Source organism: Leptonychotes weddellii, chromosome 2, assembly GCF_054177405.1.
Source record: "Leptonychotes weddellii isolate Sample4059 chromosome 2, ASM5417740v2, whole genome shotgun sequence".
In the NCBI taxonomy this organism is placed as follows: domain Eukaryota; kingdom Metazoa; phylum Chordata; class Mammalia; order Carnivora; family Phocidae; genus Leptonychotes; species Leptonychotes weddellii.
Window position 1 is genome coordinate 54,614,340 of NC_138370.1, and position 15,345 is coordinate 54,629,684.

At 38.1% G+C, this 15,345-nt stretch overlaps 1 protein-coding gene across 1 annotated transcript in view; it reads right to left on the reverse strand.

Moving 5' to 3' along the window:
- The window catches only part of TMA16 (translation machinery associated 16 homolog), a 30,241-nt gene that overhangs the window by 12,936 nt on the left and 1,960 nt on the right, over positions 1-15,345 (reverse strand). The window contains exons 2-3 of the mRNA XM_081811305.1: positions 9,745-9,857; positions 536-573 (exon numbers count right to left, since the gene is read on the reverse strand). Coding sequence (XP_081667431.1) covers positions 536-573; positions 9,745-9,857 — 151 coding nt within the window. The remainder of the gene's footprint in view (positions 1-535; positions 574-9,744; positions 9,858-15,345) is intronic.

The window sequence follows — 15,345 nt, forward strand, 5'->3', positions numbered from 1 at the left end:
GCAGAGAGCCTGACATGGAGCTCCATCCCAGGACCCTAAGATAAGGACCTGAGCCAAAGGCAGACACTTAACCAACTGAGCCACCCAGGCACCCCTAAGAGTCACTATTTTGAAGTCAGACTTATAAGTAAAAATTTACTAACAATAAATCCGCCCCCTCCCAAAAAAAAACTGTGACACTGAGATACAGACTGACGATGCATGTATCCACATCACTAAATATAAACTGCTGTTTCCAAAATACTTAGACCATAATCCTTCCTAATTCTAATGAGTTAGGGAGCTAGAATTAAACTTCAGAGATAGATAGACAGAGATGTAGGTAGGTAGGTAGGTAAATATAAACTAAATAGTTTCTGAAAAACTGAGCTAGATATTATTAACACTATCTAAGAGCTAATGACTGATTTTACTTTGTTTTGTTTTAATTAAGTCTAGTAAAGAAAATTCCCTAGAAGAATCAAAAGAAAAATAGGCACAGAGCAGAACTTCACCATGGGGTTAGCCAGAGCGTCAAATGAGTAAATCTACTTACCAATAAGGTTGAGACGCAATGCCTTTTCATTCTTCAATCTTGGGGAAAAAAGGTACATAATGTGTTAGAAAATTTCCAAAACAAATTTTAAAAATCTGTCAAAAACAAAAAAAACTGCCCACAGAACCTTAATTCAAGGATCATTCTTTTATACATATGAAATTAATTTTGTTAGTGCAGAAACATTGAACACCATGCTTTTCTTTTAAATCACTGGAACAAAATGTTACTAGAAACGTTTCTTTAGGTCTTCAGTGACTAATGACTAAATAGATCAAATCAGTTTTGAAAACACAAAAAAAGTCTGATTGGATTATGAATGTTCAGGTGGGTAATACTTGTGCACAAGAGTAATGAATACCTTCTAGAAGACAGAGTGCGGCCACCAAGACCAAAATGCCCTAGTGTCACCTTTTAAACTTCAACAAGAACAGAATGTTTATTTTTCATAATTTGAAAAGAATTATAATAAAGAAAAAGAACTCATTTATTCTCAGGAAACAGTCTAGGTAATACATGATTTCTATTGTTGGTATTCTAAATATTAATTCAGAAAACACCTTTGGACAGCTAGTTTCTGCCACACTTTATGCTACTCACTAGAGATACAGCAATGAACAAAAAAAATCTACTGTCCCTGACTAACAAAGCAGACCAGATTCATCCTCCCACTTTAAACAACTAGAAAACTGGAGAAATAAAATGAAGCCTTTTTAATAAAAAATTTCAGGCACAGGGACGCCTGGGTGGCTCAGTTGGTTAAGCCTGTGCCTTTGGCTCAGGTCATGATCTCAGGGTCCTGGGATCAAGTCCCGCATCGGGCTCCCTGCTCAGGAGGGAGCCTGCTTCTCCCTCTGCCTGCCGCTTCCCCCTGCTTGTGCTCTCTCTCTCTCTCTGATAAATAAATAAATAAAATCTTTAAAAAAAAAAAAATTTCAGGCACAGAATGGGGGAAGATATTCACAATACAAATAACTAACAGAGGATTTGCATTCAGAATGTACAAACACTTCTTACTACTTAAGAAGAAAACCTAATACCAAAAAGGGCAAAAGATTTTACCAGATTTTTCATCATATCAAAGACACAGAAATGACCAATAAGCACATAAAAAGATACTTACACATCATTAGTTATCAAGATGTACAAAATTAAATCAAACTAAGATACTATTATACAACTACCAGAATGGCTAAAAAGTTTTTTTTTTTTTTTTTTTTTAAATCATGAGAGACAGAGCGAGAGAGAAAGGCAGAGGGAGAAGCAGGCTCCCAAGGAGCAGGGAGCCCGATGCGGGACTCGATCCCAGGACCCTGAGATCATGACCTGAGCCGAAGGCAGACGCTTAACCATCTGAGCCACCCAGGCGCCCGGCTAAAAAGTTTTTTAAAACCTGGTAATACAGCAAGCTTGAGAGGATATGGAGAGAATATAACTCTTATACACTGGTGGTGAAAATATAAAATGATACTATCACTTTGGATAAAGCAATTTCTTACATACTTAAACGTGACACCTATCATATGACCAGCAATTTTTATAAACTTAATTCCATATAAACTCAATTTTCTTACATACTTTGATATACAATCACCATATGACCCAGCAATTCCAGTTCTAGGAACTGAAAGAAAAATGAAAGCAAATGTCCAAACAAATACTGTAAGTGAATGTTCATGGCAGCTGTATTCATAATAGCAGAGGCAGGCAAATTTTTTCTTAAATGGCCAGAGAGTAATGTGGTCAGTCTCTGTCACAACTACTCATTTCTGCCACTGTGGCCTGAAAGCAGCCACAGATAATACAAAAGGAATGGGCATAGCTAGCTGCTTTCCAATAAAACTTTTTAATAAAAACAGGGGGCTGGACCCTTACCTTGCAGACCCCAATAATCGCCCAGTACTATAAATAATCCAAATGAACACACCACAAGTAAATGAATAAACAGTGCATATCCATACAATGGAATACCATTCTGTAATAAGAAAGACAACTAATATATGAAATAACAGGTAAATTTCATAAACATTATGCTAAGTTAAAGAAGCTGGCACAAAAAATTACATATAATCATTTCATTTAAATGAAACATTAGGAAAGATAAATCTCATGTATCAAAATAAAAAGCAAATCAGGGGTTGCCTGAGGCTAGGGGTGGTGGTGAGGAATGACCGAGAAGATGCACAAGGGAATCCTCTGGAAGGATGAAAATGGCACTACACACTAATCGTGGTGGTTAGACCAATGTATTGTCAAAAACCCAAATCTGTACACTGAAAATATGGCCATTTTACTGAATGCTGTTTATACCCCAAAGTTTATTTTAAAAAATAGAGAATACTCATAACAAGGTAGAAAAAATTCATTCCTTTCAATTAAGTCTAGAGGAAAGAATCTAGTTAGAAGTCAGGTTGCAATAATTCTGAATGAACTCAATGGGGCCTGAACTAGAATTGTTATCAGTTGGGATACAGAAAAGTAGAGAGATTTGAGATTAATTCTCCAAAGTAGTTGTTTCCTAGATTTTTCCCATTATGCTTAGTTTCTCTCTGTTAATTTTCCATACTTTCTTTTGGTATCTAGAGTTCTTTGTTGTATACCCTGCAGGACATACTGTATGTATGATAATACATACCAACAAAACATTGCTATGCTGAGAAATCATAAAATAAAGCTAAAATAACACACGGGGTGCCTGGATGGCTCAGACGGTTGAGCATCTGACTCTTGATTTTGGTTCAGGTCATGATATCAGGGTCCTGGGATAGAGCCCCTCGATGGGCTCCACGCTTAGCAGGGAGTCGCTTCCCCTATCCTCCTCCCTCTGCTCCTCCCCCTGCTTGTGCACACACGTGTGCTCTCTCTCTCTCTAAAATAAATAAATCTTAAAAAAAAAAAAAAAAGCCATTTGCTCTCTGTAAATTCTGCATCCCTTGAAATGTCCTAGTCTTCAAAACATACTAATTTCTTTTAATATGAACAGAAGCAATATTTCATATAGTCCTAAATCAGAGCATTCAAATACTGAAGAAAAACACGCTTGAGCTCTTATTCTGTTGCTATTCACTCCTGCAGTATCTTTAAGCAATCAGAGTCTATCAATAAGAGTCAACTTGATTAACCTAGCAGGTCTGGTTTTGTATCCTTGACCACTAGTCAAAGGCACTACAACATAACAGAGATCCTCCCTGATCTCCCCACCTACCTACGTTTCTCCCTAAAAAGGAACCTTAGGAAGTGGTACAAAGAATCCTCAGTTCTATGGAAAGTATAGAAACTAGATACTCTAAGCTGCCTGGCTACATCTGTTCCTTGGAAAACCATGTATCTTTGGTAGGCAGATAGTTCACAAAAGGTGACAGTATCTAAACTGGTCCCCACTGATTCTTGTGTCTTGATAATCATGGCCTTGTGATCCTTGCGTGTGGCTGGCTAGACCTAGAGACTTCTAACAAATAAAATAGCACAATAGTGATGGATGTCATTCTGAAGCTAAGTTTCAAAGACTGTCTTCTGTCCTAGCCATCCTCTCTTGCTCTATCTCTGAGCCTTTGCCCTGTCGGAACCAAGCTACCATGTTGTGAGTAGCCTATGGAGAGGCTCATGTGGCAAGGAATTGATGCCTCCAGCCACCAGGCAGCCACGACTTGAGGTCTGCCAATAGCCACATGAGTAAGCTCGGAAGCAAAACCTCTCCCTATCAAGTTCTGAGATGAATGTGGGCTGGTCAACATTTTACCTGTAGCTTTGTGAGAGACTGAGCCAGAAGCATTCAGTTAAGTGGCACTGCAATTCTTGACCAAAAATCTGTTTGTTTCAAACTATGATGCCGTAGAATTTCTTATGCAGCAAAAGGTAATTAAAGCAGTATTTGATAACTGCTATTCATTATTAAGAAGCCACAGGCATCTGAAGTTCAAGTTAAGTACTGCTGGTACCTTTTCTACCATCTTGCTCACAGCTATCCCAGAAGTGTGAGTATCTTGTCACCAACCATCTCTCCAAAATATGGAACTCAACATTTCTGTATTGCTGGAAGTACTACTCTAGTGCAGGAAGATCAGCAGCATTTTAAGATGCTATTTGTGTTGGGCGCCTGGGTGGCTCAGTTGGTTAAGCGACTGCCTTCGGCTCAGGTCATGATCCTGGAGTCCCGGAATCGAGTCCCGCATCGGGCTCCCTGCTGGGCGGGGAGCCTGCTTCTCCCTCTGACCCTCCTCCCTCTCATGCTCTCTGTATCTCATTCTCTCTGTCTCAAATAAATAAATAAAATCTTAAAAAAAAAAATGCTATTTGTGTTTACGCCATTTAAATTAAATACGACTCATGGTCAATAATGCTGCTACTCAAAAAACTGACATCTATGACAGGCGTTAAGTAAGCCTGTTTCATAAAATACATTAGACACTACTAAAACTGTATATTTGTTTGCTTCTGGAGCCATAACGGTTACAATGATGACTTCTTCAAAATAAATGAGAAAAATCTGTTTAGAACACTGTCCAAGTAGAAAAAATTAAGTAATACCTTTCAATTCTGTACTATAAAAATGGAGCCTTGGCCAATAACGGGACCTCCTTAGAATAAGTTATTTAGGAATTACCATGTTGTTCAGTTTTATTCTTCCATAATTCCTTTATATTGTTGTTTCTGTAAATCAGTACGTAAAATCCTGAAAATACCTGACAACATACAAAGATTCTAGGCTCATTGGCACAAGTACTTACAGTGAACCAAAGAATTTAGCCAAACTCTAAAGCAGTATTTCCTAAAATATTGCCATGTATACCACTAGCACTATATAAGCTGATTTTTGAGTCTCATAGACACAGAATTAAATCATCTTTAAGCAAGCTACTCTTCCCCCCCATTTTCTTTTGATCCTCTCTAATTACATTAAGAAGAAAACTTAGTTTAATGCTTACTTAACAAGTCTTCCAACCTTTGCTAAATCTTTTCACCAAGGATAAAGCAAGCATGCCTCAGGCTCAGACCATCCATGAAAGGCAACAGTATTTACTTGTTTTTAATACAGACTAAATGTCTCCTTTAAAAAAAAAAAAAAAAAGGTATGTAAGGGAAATAGATTCTAAAAAAATATTAAGTAAATAATGCCACAGGTCAGTGGTTCTCATAGTGTGGTCCCTGAACAAGCAGCAATAGCATCAACGTTACCTGAAACTTGTTAGAAATGCAAAATTTTGACACTGCCCCAGGTGTTCTGATGGAAAATTCTAGGGGAAAGAACAAACCGTTTTAATATGCCCTACAGGTATATCTCGTGTACACCTAAGTTTGTGAAATACTAGTAAAGACAGTAACAAAAAGTAATAACCATGTCAAAAGACATAACAAAATTCATGAAAGTGATAAATAAATTAAAGTTTGAAAATTACTGTTTAAAGTGATACTACCATCCTAATAACCCTTAGGAAAAAGGTCATTTTCTCTTCCAGAAAACTTCTAGCCAAATCATTGTGGAACAGCTAACCTTTACTAAATATGCCTTTAGGTTTTGGGTAAGGAATTAATATATAACAATGAACGTGCTGGTTTCTATCAGCTAGTATGGAAATATATCTACCATTTATTAAAATGGTAAGGCTATTTTAAAATAGCTAAAATGATGACTTTTGTCTTTATAACTTCATTTTAAGTAATTTTTTATTTGTCTCTACAGCAGCTCCTGTGGACTCTCACAGGCCAAAGATGGAGGGGAGAATTGGCAAATTATAGTGTGGGCTGCTGACCAGAGAGGGGAGACTAAGGGACAGGAAGCAGAAAAGAAGGGGCATTTTATATACACATTTTGTATTCCTAAGAAGAAAATTTTGCTATGAATTCTTCACATCAAGAGTAGAAACCAACTTCCAGAATGGCATAAGGACCTACGAAAATCCACTCTTCCATAAAAGCAGAGAATAGTAACAAAACTTGTCAAAATCAACTTTTTCAGAAGTATGAAAATTAAACAAAGGCTTGAGAGAATCTGAGGAACATTCTCAAGAAAAACAGGCCAATCTCAGTAAGAACAACAAACCTGTGGTGCTGTAATGTGCCTAATCCATCGTCCTCTCGTCAGCTCTGCAACAGTGTTGAAAACCAATAGACTAGCAACTCATGGTAGTTGTAAAAGCCATGTTCCTAACGGCCACCAGAGATCAAATTTGGAGTTCCCCAAAACCTCCATCCCCAGAGAATTGCTACCATTTGACCTGACAGGCAGCATGCTAAGAAGCTTGAAGTTACACTGTCTTTACATAATCTGACTCAGAGCTCTCTCTGTAGGAACAGCTATATCCCCAAGTTTTTCTTGAAAATAATCAGCAGCAATTATCTAACATAGCAGCTGCCTCGATGATATTACCAGCTGGGGGCTAACAAAAGGTAGACCAAAAAAATTTAAAGGAAAACTGGGGAATGGAAGGTCCACAGACGACTTGAAAGCTAGCCCGAACGTATTCCTGGGAATCTAGAATGCCATATGCACATGCAGGACTATGTTCATGCTAAGGAGAGACCTGAGCAGGTCCTAATCTCTCACCTCTGGCTAACCCTGAGGCTCTATGCAAACAAGAAATGAAGTCTAAGTAAACTGCATCCTGGTGTGTCAAAGGCATGCCCAATAGATTCATAGAGCCCCTCAGCATAGGGTGAGAGACTTATTAGCTAAAGGCATTTAAAGAACTCTGTTCAAACATTAGCTGACCACCAACTGAGCAGAAACATCAACGGCCACACACAACAAACAGACTTTACAAAATCAGTCTAGGAAAGTCACAAAGCAAACAACAAGAGCAAACCTAATTGACTACAGAGGCTGGAGGTGTCTATTTAACAGAGTTGTCACACTGTATTATTGAAACTGTCCAATTTTCAACCAAAAATTATGAGACACACAACGAAAAAGGGAAAGTATGGCCCATATTCCGGGATTAAAAATAGCATCCAATAGAAACTTCCTAAGGAAGCCCAGACAGTTGGACCTACTCAACAAGGACTTGAATTCACCTATAATAAACATACAAAGAACTAAAGAAAACTGTATCTAAAAAATTCAAGGAAATTATGAGAACGTTTCACCAATAAAGAGACAGAAATTACAATGATGAGCCAAGTACAAGTTCTAGAGTTGAAAGATATAATAATAAAAATGAAAAATTTAATAGAAAGATTCAATAGCAGTTTTGCTGGCAGAAAAAAGAATCCACAAACATAAGAGCAAGTTAGCTGAAATTATCCAGTCTGAGCAACAAAAAGTGGAAAGGAAAGAAAAATGAAGAGTCTCAGACACCAAAAAAATTTAAAGGAAAACTGGGGAATGGAAGGTCCACAGACGACTTGAAAGCTAGCTCAAACGTATTCGGCACTACGAAGAACACCAGCATATGTATAACGGGAGTCACAGGAGGAGAGGAAAGGACAGAAAAGATAGATATCTGGAAAAATAATGGCTAAAAACTCATTTTGATGAAAAACACTGAGCTACGCACACAAGAAGCGTAACAAACTCCATGTAGGATGAAATCCATGTAGGATAAACTCAGAAATCCCCACCTACTAGACATACGAGTCAAACTATTCAAAGACAAAGAACAACTTTAAAGTATCAAGAGAAAAGCAACTCACTGCATTCAATAAGATAAATAGCTGAATTCTCGTTAGAAACCATGCAGGCCTTGGGGCGCCTGGGTGACTCAATCGTTAAGTGTCTGCCTTCGGCTTGGGTCATGATCCCAGGGTCCTGGGATCGAGCCCTGCATCGGGCTCCCTGCTCAGGGGGAAGCCTGCTTCTCCCTCTCCCATTCCCCCTGCCTATGTTCCCTCTCTCGCTGTCTCTCTTTCCATCAAATAAATAAATAAAATCTTTAAAAAAAAAGAAACCATGCAGGCCACAAAGCTGAGGGATGACATATTTAAAGTGTTGAATAGAAAGACTGAACCAAGAATTCTATATGCAGGAATTCTATATTCTAAAGTTTCCTTCAAAAATAAAGGAGAAATTAAGACATTCTCAGATAATCAAAACTTAGAGAATCTCTCACTTTCAGACATGCCTTATAAGAAATACTAAAGGGAGTTCTGAAATGAAAGGCTGAAATGAAAGGACAGTGAATAGCAATCTGAATCCACATGAAGAAATAAGGGGCACCAGTAAAAAAAAGGTAATTACACAGGTAAATATACAAGACAGTAAAAATGCACTTTTGTGTGTATTCTCATAAGACAACTGCATAAAAACAATCATTGTAAAACTGTGTTTATGGGATTATAATGTATAAAGATGTAATTTCTAGGCAATAATAGTACAAAGGGAGAATGGAGCCACAATGGAGCAAATTTTTTGTATACTATTGAAATTAACTTTGCATTAATCTGAAACAAGATTGTTTTAAGATTTAGTTGTAATTTTCAGAGCAACAACTAAGAAATAACAAAAAATATATAGTGATCTCCACTTTACTAAATGATTTCCAAATTACTAAATCAAATTACTAAATCAATTCTCAGCTCTCACATCAATCAAGAGCAAATGACATAGCTTGATCACCACCTTCTCTTCGAAACACAATCTTCTTTTTCCTCTTTCTCAGTCTCACTTGTTGGATCCTTTTTCCAACCTCTAAATGATGGAGGCCTCTGGGATCAATCCTTGGCCCCCTTCTCTTTTCTAGCTACATTTACTCATTAGATAATCTTATGTAGTCTCATCACTTACCGTCCCATCTAGAAGCTGATGACTCCCAAATTTGTGTTGCATCCCTAATCAATCTCCTGAACACCAGACCCAACATATCCAACTGCCCATTTTCTATCTCCTTCTAAATATCTAATAGACTAATGGTACTTTAACCTATATGTCCAATATATAACTACATAGCTCCTTCCCTCACATCTTTTAGCTCTCTGCTCCAATATGAACTTCTTCAGATAAGCTACACATGACTATTCTATGTAAAACAGAACCACTTTGTCACTCTCCATCCCATAATTCTTTTTCCTTTTTCTTCATTGTACTCATCACAACCTATTTAAGTGTATGTTTCTGCTTCAGGTAAGCTCTAGAAGAAATGAATCCTTGTTCACTGTTTTACCTTCAGGGCATTGAACATACTTAACATTTATTAGAGAGAAGGGAATATTGATGAAAGATAAATGTTAATGGGCTTTACACCAATGCATAATACAAATGATAAAAAGATACTTACTTTTCCTTTTTTTCTTGTTTGTGGGCCTCTCTTGTAATTTGAGCTGCTTTTCTACTATATGGATGGATGACTTTTTTTTCCCGTCCTACAAGTTTTCCCTTTAGGGCTTTAGGCTAAAATTAGGAAAATACATGACACACATAGTCAGATATGGAAGTGATTTCAGTTAAAAAATTTCCTTTAGAAATAAATTTAAAAAACAGTAATATAAGAAATACCATAAGCCAGAAACACCACTCTAGGAATTAGGAGATAAGCCAGACCCGTTAAATGATTGGAACAGCATTGGTTTCCATTGTCATAACAGAAATGATGTATTCGAAACTACTCTTCAGTGATATAAGAAAATAAAGAAAGGCACAGAAAAGGTCAATAAAGCCAGCTCTTCAACTCTTACTATCTTCAAAGTAGGTAAGTGAATGCAGGTAGTGAGAAGACAGAGTTAAAAATTTGTGTTACAGTTAAAAAAGCTGGGGAAGTGGAAGGAACATAGGATGTTCACGGAAGCTTGACTGCAGAAGTTGCACATGGAACAGAGTCGGCACTGAATCAAGCAAAATCAAAGCTGGGTTCATAGAAAAACAGGAATAGGGGAAATAATACAAGCCATCTCAAAATTAGCACATCCAAAAAAGAACAAATTATTTTCCCATTCAAACCTTATGCCAGTTAACAAGGTCCCAATTCATTCGGCACACTGAACTAGACATTTAACTCTTTATTCCTACATAATTCTATATTTTATCATACCTGTTTTTATTTTGGAATTAGGTTTGACTTCCTATAAGAGAAGCCCAAAGTAATAATGGTGTAACCTGATAAAGTTTAGTTCTCTCATGTAAGAAGTAGGAGCTGGAGGCTCTGCTTCACAAAGTCCTCAGAGATCCAGGCTCTTTCCATCTACTATCCTGAGGCTATAACCTCCTGTATGTCTGTATAGCTCAAGATGACTTAATAACAGGGGCGCCTGGGTGGCTCAGATGGTTGGGCGTCTGCCTTCGGCTCGGGTCGTGATCTCAGGGTCCTGGGATCGAGTCCCACATCGGGTTTCCTGCTCCTTGGGAGCCTGCTTCTCCCTCTGCCTCTCTCTCTCTCTTTGTCTCTCATGAATAAATGAATAAAATCTTTAAAAAAAAAAAAAAGATGACTTAAATAACAAGTCTAAACTTCAGCCAGAGAGAAGTAGAAAAGAAAATCAAAAAGCACACCCCTTTCCTTTAAGAGCAAGATATCAGGAAGCTGGAGTCTTCTGTTTACAACCCATTGATCAAAATTTAATCAGGGGGTTATGTAAAGGAGAGTAGTAAATATAATTGTTATTCTCAGAAAAAATACATTGTTACAAAAGAAAAGATTCTAGTTGGGGACAACTGGCCGTCTCTAACATACCTAATCTCAAAAAGGTTCTTGGAACCTTCTCTTCAAAACTATTGTCATTGCCTTAATTCAGCCTCATGATTTTTCATGATTAGGATGGCCTTTAGATTCTCACTGCTCATTCTTTTTTCATGGAAGTCGCAAAGCTTATTTTTCTACAACATTTATCTGGTAAAGTCCTTCTCCCCTGCTAACGAGCTCACAGTTACGTCCCAAATCCTTAACGTGGAAAACAATCTACCCCCAACCTACGTCTCCAGCATTATTTCTTACTCTTCAAAACATCCTTCATCCCGTTCTTACTGAACTTCTCCCCCATTTCCAGAACACACCATGCTGTTTCGTAACTTCTGAAAACTGCACTGGTTACCTCTGCCTGAAAAATCCTTTTCTCCTTCCTTGTCTTTTCATAAAATACAACTCAGAGTCACTTCCTCTGTAAAACTTTTGGCAGAATTAATTATAATGACCACCAATTCCTCATTCACACATGTATTCATTCCTTCAACTAATATTCACTGAAATACACCAACAAATATTTACCACTCACTTCTTGATACACCTAGCCAAGATAACTGCCACTCTGAAACCCAGAATGGCACTGGAAGGTGGTTACAGGTATAGAAGAATAATGTGAAACCATCATACAACAATACAGGCATGCTTTGTTTTACTGTGTGTCACAGATATTGTGGGGGTCTTGTTTTGTTTGTTTACAAACACGGTTTGTGGCAACCCTGCATGGAGCAAGTCTATGGACACCACTTTCCCATCAGCATTTGCTTACTTCATGTCTCTATGTCACATTTCACTAATTCTTGCAATATTTCAAACTTCATTATTATTACTATATTTATTATGGAGCTCTGTGATCAGTGATCTTTAATGTTACTCTTGTAATTGTTTTGGAGCCCCATGAACTGTGTCCATATAGGCAAACTTCATCAATAAATGCTGTGTGTGTCCCTACTATTCTCACTGACCAGCCATCTCCCATCTATCTCCCTCTCCTCAGGTCTATTTCCTGAGACAAAACAGTATACAAATTACACCAATTACTAACCCTACAGTTGCTTCTACGTGTTCAAGTGAAAGAAGTCGCACATCTCCCACTTTAAATCAAAACCTAGAGATGATTAAGCTTGGTGAGGATGGCATGTCCAAAGCTGAGATAGGCCAAAAAGTTAGGCCTCTCTCTTGTGCCAGTTAGCCAAGTTGTGAAGGCAAAGGAAAGTTCTTGAAGGAAATTTAAAGTGCTATTCCAGTGAACACAAGAATGATAAGAAAGCAAAACATCCTTAATGCTGATAAAGAGAAAGTTTTGAGTGGTCTGGATAGATCACACCAGCCACAACATTCCCTTGAGCCAAAGCCTAATCCAGAGAAAGGCCCACCTCTCTTCAATTCTAAGGCAGTGGTTTCATCTCCAGGCACAACTGGGAGGTGAGGAAGCTGCAGAAAAAATTTGAAGCTAGCAGAGGTTGGTTCATGAGGTTTAAGGAAAGGGGCAGTCTCCAAAAGTGTAAAGTAAAACAGCAAGTGCTGATGTAGAAGCTGCAGCAAGTTATTCAGAAAAATCTAGCTAAGATAATGAAGGTGACTACACTAAACAAGATTTTCAATGTATATAATATACCCTCCTACCAGAAGATGCCATCTAGGACTTTCAGAACTAGAAAGGAGAAGCCAATGCCTGGCTTCAAAACTTCAAAAGACAAACTCTCTTGTTAGGGGCTAATGCAGATGGTAACTTTAAGCTGAAACTAGTGTTCATTTACCATCCCCAAAATCCTACGGCCCTTAAGAATTATGGGAGATCTACTCTGCCTGTGCTCTATAAATGGAACCACAAAGTTTGGTTGATAGCACATGTTTATAACATGGTTTACTGAATATCTGAAGCCCAATGTTGAGACCTACTGCTAAGAAAAACAGATTCATTTTAAAATATGACTGTTCATTGACAACGCACCTGGTTACCCAAGAGCTCCAATGGAGACAAACAATGGGATTAATGTTGTTTTCATGCCTGCTAACACAACATCCATTTTGTAGCTCATGGATCAAGGAAATTTTGACATTTGAGTCTTATTTGAAAAAAAATTTCATTTTATAAGGCTATAGCTGCCATATACAGTGATTCCTCTAATGAATCTGGGCAAAGTAAAGTCCTGAAAGCCTTCAGAAAAGGATTCACCATTCTAGATGCCATGAAGAACATTCATGATTCCTGGGAAGAGATATAATATAATATAAAATATACAAAATACAAAATATAATAAGAATGGGAGTTTAGAAGAAGTTGATTCCAACCTTCATAAATGACTTCAAGGGTTTCAAGACTTTATGAGGAAGGAGGAAGGAAGTGCAGATGTGGTGGACATGGCAAGAGAATAGAATTGAAGTACAGCCTCAAAATATCACTGAATTTTGCTACAATCTCATTATAAAACTTGAATGGGTAAAGAGTTGCTTCTTACAGATGAACAAAGAAAGTGGTTTCTTGAGATGGAATCTACTTTTGATGAAGATGCTGTGAAGACTGTTGAAATGACAGCAAAGGATTCAAAATATTACATCAACATAGTTGATAAAGCAGTGGCAGGGTTTGGGATGACTGACTCCAATTCTGAAAGAAGTTCTACCGTGGGTAAAATGCTATCAAACAGCACTGCATGCTACAGAGAAACTGTTTGTGAAAGGAAGAGTCAATTGACGTGGCAAACCTCATTACTGTCTCATTTTAAGAAACTGTCACAGTCACCCCAACCTTCAGCAACTTCTACCCTTGTCAGCAGCCTGAGGCAAAAGCCCCAAGCAAAAAGAGTACAACTTGCAGAAAACTCAGATGGTTAGCATTTTTAGCAATAAACTATTTTTTATTAAGGTATTCACATTGTTTTTTAGATAGATGCTACTGCGCACTTAATAGTCTACAGTATAGTGTAAATAAAATTTCTCGATGCATTGGCAAACCAAAAAGTCATCTGACTTGCTTTATTGTGATATTCGCTTTACTGGGGAAGTCTGGAACTAAACCCACAATATCTCTAAGATATGTCTGTATGTGCATTTTTTTTGTGTTATTCTCTGCACATGTGGGGTGGGGGGTGCAAGAAAGAAAGGTATGATAAGGATTTTTTTGTACATGAAGTTTACCTAGCAAACAGGAATCAATAAAAACATTTCAGAACCCATGGTAGGTTGCCTCTAAGATTCTCACAATAAATTCCACCTCTGGATATTCATGTCTAAGTATAATCTCCTCCCCTAGAGTGTGGACCTAGCGACTTACTTTTAATGAATAACATTTAGCAAATGGAGGAACTACCAATCCTGAGATTAGGTTTTGTAAGGACTCTGGCTTCCATCTTGCCTATTGTCTTTTGCTCTCTCACTAGGCTAGCTCTGATGGAACCCAACTATCCTGCAATAAGCTGTCCCACGGAGAGGCCTATCTAACAAACAAATGAGACAGGCTGCCACCCTACAGCAGTGAAGAACTGAGGCCCTGAGTCCAGTCATCTACTAGGAGATAAATCCTACAAAAAACCATGTGAGTGAGCTGGGAAGTGCATGCTTCCCAGTTGTGCCTGGAGATGAAACCACTGCCTCAGATTAAACCTTGATCGCAACCTTGTGAGAAATCTTGAAGCTGAGGATCCAGATAAGCCATGCCTCATTCCTGACTCATAGAAACGGAGATAATTAATGTTGTTGTTTTAAGTCACTAAACTCTACTGAAAGAAGTTTAGAGTAACTGATATAAAAAACTGGAAAACCTCCAGTACCAAGCTGAGCTTAAACTCAAGAAAGGGCACAGCAGGGCCACTGGTGATGTACCAGAGAACTGAAAATGGCAGCAAATGTGCCAGTGAAATATCCTCCTACCATATAGCCTGATAAAGTGAAATTCTGATACTCAAGGAAAACTACATTCAAATGCCAACCAACGCCCAATCATATCTAATGTTTCAGTGTTCCACTCTTGAAACGGAAAAGCTATGAAAGAAAATTATCTTATAGGGGCGCCTGGGTGGCTCAGTTGGTTAAGCGACTGCCTTCGGCTCAGGTCATGATCCTGGAGTCCCGGGATCGAGTCCCGCATCGGGCTCCCTGCTCGGCGGGGAGTCTGCTTCTCCCTCTGACCCTCCTCCCTCTCATGCTCTCTGTCTCTCACTCTCTCTCTCTCAAATAAATAAATAAAATCTTAAAAAAAAAAAA